The following is a 5,163-nucleotide window of genomic DNA, read 5'->3' as shown; positions in this document are numbered from 1 at the left end:
TCCATGCACAAACATTACAGGTGTGACTCAGGTCATGATCACTACTTGGTTAACACAGATCAATACTCGGTTAACACAGCTAGAGACACCCCTAGCTGCCGTCAAGGATGTGGTTAGAGATTTGGGTTAGTAGATAGAGACACGCCCACCTTTGTATTTTTTTTTTTTTTTGTATAAACAATATTTTTTTTTTGTAAAATTAATTTAATTATGAATGATCCTTTTGTTTTTCTAAATTAATTATTGATTTCTATTATATATATTCTTTAATTGAAATTTTTTATAAAATTAATGTCACTGTTCAAATGGAATATGTACTATTTAAACATTTCTCTATTCCCCTCAGATATTTTTGGAATAAATTACCGTTCGAATTCTTTATTTTATGTTCGAACATTGATTAACCTATTAGTTCGAATAATGCAGTAATATGGCGTTGAACGGTAACTCAATTTTTGCTAAATTTAGTGACTTAACTCGCTATTTTTCCATTCAATCATATATAATATCCGTTTGAACATTGATTAACCTTAATGTTCGAATGTTGTTCAAATGATAGGTTAATATTATGCTAAATTTTATAACTTAACGTGTAAAATTCTCGTTTAACTGTATATAGTATCTATTCAAATGTTTATTTTATTATGTTCAAACGTGTTTGTAAATGTTCGTACGATAGGTTTATTAAGATCAAAATTTATCGTCCCTACATTTTTGAACAGTTATCCAGTCAAATGTTTATTTGAACAGTTAACGTCTTCCATCAATTTTTAGGTTAAAATTTGAATTTCTTTCCTACGACTCATTTTTTGGAAAGATTATCATTTTGTCCAAAAAAAATTTTTCCTTCCAAAATCTTATTTTTGTTGTAGTGCCTAGATGATACAAACGATCGCGACCGTCGTTTGAGATGAATATTGGCAGCCACTAGAGTGATTAGTGAGGCACGTGTCCACTTGAATTTTGTAAAGTTGAGATTAGGGTTTAGGTCAAATCAGTTGCACATGTGGCAATATGCTATTCAAAAAGATGGTGTCATATAGGACTCATGCTATGCTCAATTAGCGCATGAAGTTCACATGCCTAGACGATACGCTGAAGACTCTCATTTGAGAGTAAAGATGACAGCCGTCAGAAACCGATAGAAGAAGGCGGTGCCGGAACCAGCAACTTTTACAAGGGGTTAACTTTCCTATGAAAAATGTTACTTTCATTATTTAAATTTATCGCTCGGTTATATCGCTCTAATTTTTTATTTTTATTTTTATTTAATTATTAAAAATTATTTTTTAATAATATTATAATTTTTATTATTATTTAAAAGTGTTAAAAAATACATATAAAAAAAAAGAAAAAAAAACTAATTAAAACTAAGCTAGGGTGGCGGAGCGGTGAGTATAGACCCACCCATTTTCTATTGTTTGATATATTTATATAAAATAAAAATAAATTAAAAATGATAAAATATAACTATATATAAAATTAAATCTCATTAACTTGTTGCATATACATAGAAATAAAATTCTAAAAAATACAACTTAATATATATTTCAAATTTCTGACAGTAATGTTTCATGAAATAATATTAATTCATTTATTTTTATAATGAAATATTTAGAATTTATTTTGTTCATAGAAACTATCAAGTGATCATTTAAAATGTCATCTTTAATTCTAGTTGGTAAGCTAGTTTATCAATTTTTATGCAAAATCTAGATATTTCCGTGTTACATTAAGCATATAATGCTATAATTGAGACCTTAAATTTTTTTTTTTTTACTCAATGACGTCTAGAGGATAAAATCTCTCAACTATTTTTTATGTAAATTATCAACTTTAAATGATTTTTCTTGTATTTTCACTTTGGATTCTTTATATTAATAAGTTTATTATTTTTCTTAAATTTAGTTTTAATTTAATTTTTGTGAGGCTACATCCTTGAAAGTAAATAATATATAGAAATTATACAAAATTTAGGAAAAAGAAATGAAGAAAGACATTTCTAAATATATTGAGATTTTAGAAAATTTTAAACAACATATGGGGAGTGTAAAATTTTTTAGAGGCCATTTGCTATATTTATAGAATTATAATATAGGGTATATTTTGAATTTTTAATACAATATATAGACATATTTAATAAAATTTAAATTTTAATAAATTTTAATTGAATTTATCTGCTTTTAATGGTTAATTAATCAAGATTATCACTAAAAAAATAATTACTTAATTATTTTTTGAAACTATTTAAAATTGCAATAAATTCTTTTGAATTCAAATCATGGTTCCATTCTATTTCAAACTGAAAATGACAAATGGAAAATTAGATAGCAAGATTTGACAAAATAATGTCATTAATTACTTCAGCCTTAAATGCGAGAGACCAATACAATGAAGATTCCAAATTGAATAGGTTATTTTAAAACAACGCTTCCGTTTGTCAAATGGATCATTAATATTGGAGGAAGGTTTTGGTTTATTAGTCTACTTAGCGTCCATAGCTGGGAACTCCAAGATGGCAACTAATTATACTAAATATTTCAGAAATAATCTCATAAAATAAAATCTATTTAAAAAAAACCTTAAATGCCATTGTGCTGCAAACTGCAGAGCTGGGAACCAAAAAGGTAAAATTTGTACCTTATGGCACATTTTTTTTCCCCCTTATTCTTCTCACTCCACACACTTCCTCCATATGTATAACATAATAATGTAATGCTCATAACATATATTATAATTTATCTTTTTATAAATTAAATTATGTGACAAGGGTATAGAGTTTACCTTTATTTTTTTGAGAACAAAAACTCTATTAACTTTGTTTGGTGTCTACTCTGTTCCACTGTCAAAATTCCCAAAAAGAGATATTAGTCTTCTCCCATTGCCCCAAAACGGGTCCTTGAGTGAATCACTGATCCAACCAAGTCCTCCCCAATTGAGAACCCCCAAACCCCCAAATCATCTATAAAAGTCTAGACTCTAAAACCTTTTGCTGCTATCTGGAGAGAGTCAGGGAGAGAGACACAAAAGGGCAAAAAACAAAGAGAGAGAGAGAGAGAGAGAGAGAGAGAGAGAGAGAGAGAGAGAGAGAGAGAGAGAGAGAGAGAGAGAGAGAGAATATTGTACACTTAACAAACTCCTTAAAAGTATAGCTGGAAAAGGTTGGAAATTAAACCTACTCCTCCAAGAAGTGCTTCACAATCTTCACGCTTGGTTCCAACACCTGACTCTCCCAAATTTCCGACCACCTCTTTCCGCAGCCCTCGGGTCTCATCGCCTCCCTGAACGGCTCCGTCATGTCCAGCCTCCGGAGGTTCCAACCTCCCCCTCTCAGCGCCCCGATCTTCTCTATCTGTCTCTTCGCCAGTTGACATGTGTTTTCCTTTATTTCCCTCACCGCCTCCTCGTATGCAGCCTTCTGCCCATGATCGGCGCCACCCACCGACCGGCCAGGTGGGTGTTTCTTGAAATAGCGATCGAACTCTGGGACGCCAATGGCTTTTCGCAACCCGGTTGGAGGCCCTGCAGAGTCAGCTGTTTCGGTCGGGTCGTAGAACTCGGCTAGCTCCTGGAACATACCGGAGTCGAGCATTTCGTCGACTCGCTTCGAGAGGTATGCCGACAAGACCGTGAAGGATACGTCTACCCAGAGGAAACAACAGTTGTACCTTAACTCAGAGGAGAGCGAGTGCGACCCGTTGAAAATGTCTATCTGTGGATTGAACCGGTCCACGACCAGCGCATGTACGAACGAGTTGGACCCACCCACGACGAGTGGCAGATTCTTTCGAGAAGCGATGTCGGAGATAACGGACCCGGCGAGATGGCGGAACTCAGCTGGGGTGAACTCTCCGTCGACGGGGTCGAACTCGCCCATCAGATGGTGGGCGATGCCGCGCCGCTCGAGAGGAGGGATTTTGTTGGTTGTGATATCGAGGCCTTTGTAGACTTGCATTTTGTCGGAGTTGACAATCTCGGCTTGGAAGCGGGTGGCGAGCTCGACGGAGAGCCTGGTTTTTCCAGCTCCGGTGGCGCCCAATACGACGACGATTTTTTCCTTCTTGCGCTGTCGACGAGCGGTAGCGATCTTCGTATTAGCGGGGGCGGAGTCCATGCGAGGCCAGCAGGGTCTGAGAGGTTTTGAAGCGGTAGAGAAAAAAAAGAGAGATAGGACTCTTGAAGAATAACAAGAATGGGATATGGAGGATTGGAAGGGATTAAGTGTCATAGAGAGTAGACTCTAACGGTAGCTGGGACGACGACAGGCTGTGATTTTGCTGAGCTGAGCCCTGTAGTTGTGGTGATGACGAGACCAAACCGTGCTGCTGCTGCTGCTGCTGCAATAGCATAAGGGCACCTCGAGTACTAACACGAAATGTTATGCAGACACAGCAGTCTCCAACAGAGTGTCCGCGTGTTCTGCGTACGTAGTAGTGGGAATGGTACTTCTCCTGGGAAGAGAGTGCAGACAAAGAACGAGAGAGGGAAAAGACGTGAATGGTGAAAGAGGGAGAGGGTTGTTTAGATTTCTAGTAGGAGAATGCCATTGTGGAGTAAAAGGAAATGGGAGGGAATTTCCTCTGCCCCTTCTCTCTCTGCCTCTGCCTTCTCTGTATCGTATTATTAATTTAGGCGACCAGCTCTCCTTTATATGATAAAAATTTTATAGACCATAATATTACTTGCATCTCATTAAATAAGACGTGACATAATTATTATTATTAAATAATTATTTATTAAATACTTATTTATAATCAAATAATAATAAATACACCACATCATATATATTGATTATTAGATTTCAAAATTTATCATCAAATTGTAAATAATATTCATAATAATATAAGCATGAATATTAGATTATTAGATTGCTTCTACATATATAATATATTAGCATATTATTTTAAGTTATATATCATTACGGTATATCGTATAGCACATAATCTAATAGCACTTTTCTTTCCTATTCTATTTTCATTTTTTTTTTATCTAGCTAGGAAAATCCATTGAAGTAAAGTAGATACAAAGTGTCTTAAAGTTTACAAGCATATTACTCCGGGGATCCTTGCCACTATGAAAGTGTAAGTTGCACGAAGATGGTAGAGAGGGATAAACTTCCATATAGATGATTGGAGGCTGCCTATTGCACTAGGTTGTGCGCAC

General features: G+C 35.0%; 1 protein-coding gene across 1 annotated transcript; it reads right to left on the bottom strand.

The window, feature by feature from the left end:
* Positions 1–2,626: 2,626 nt before the first annotated feature.
* LOC122295830 (adenylate isopentenyltransferase-like) lies at positions 2,627–4,679 on the bottom strand. The gene has a single exon (XM_043105084.1). The coding sequence runs from the start codon at positions 4,226–4,228 to the stop codon at positions 3,176–3,178; it is 1,053 nt and encodes a 350-aa protein (XP_042961018.1). The 5' UTR covers positions 4,229–4,679; the 3' UTR covers positions 2,627–3,175.
* Between the last annotated feature and the right edge of the window lie 484 nt (positions 4,680–5,163).

The sequence above is a fragment of the Carya illinoinensis genome, chromosome 15, assembly GCF_018687715.1.
Source record: "Carya illinoinensis cultivar Pawnee chromosome 15, C.illinoinensisPawnee_v1, whole genome shotgun sequence".
Taxonomy (NCBI): domain Eukaryota; kingdom Viridiplantae; phylum Streptophyta; class Magnoliopsida; order Fagales; family Juglandaceae; genus Carya; species Carya illinoinensis.
The sequence above is the reverse complement of the archived record's forward strand: the minus strand, read 5'-3'. Positions and strand labels throughout refer to the sequence as shown.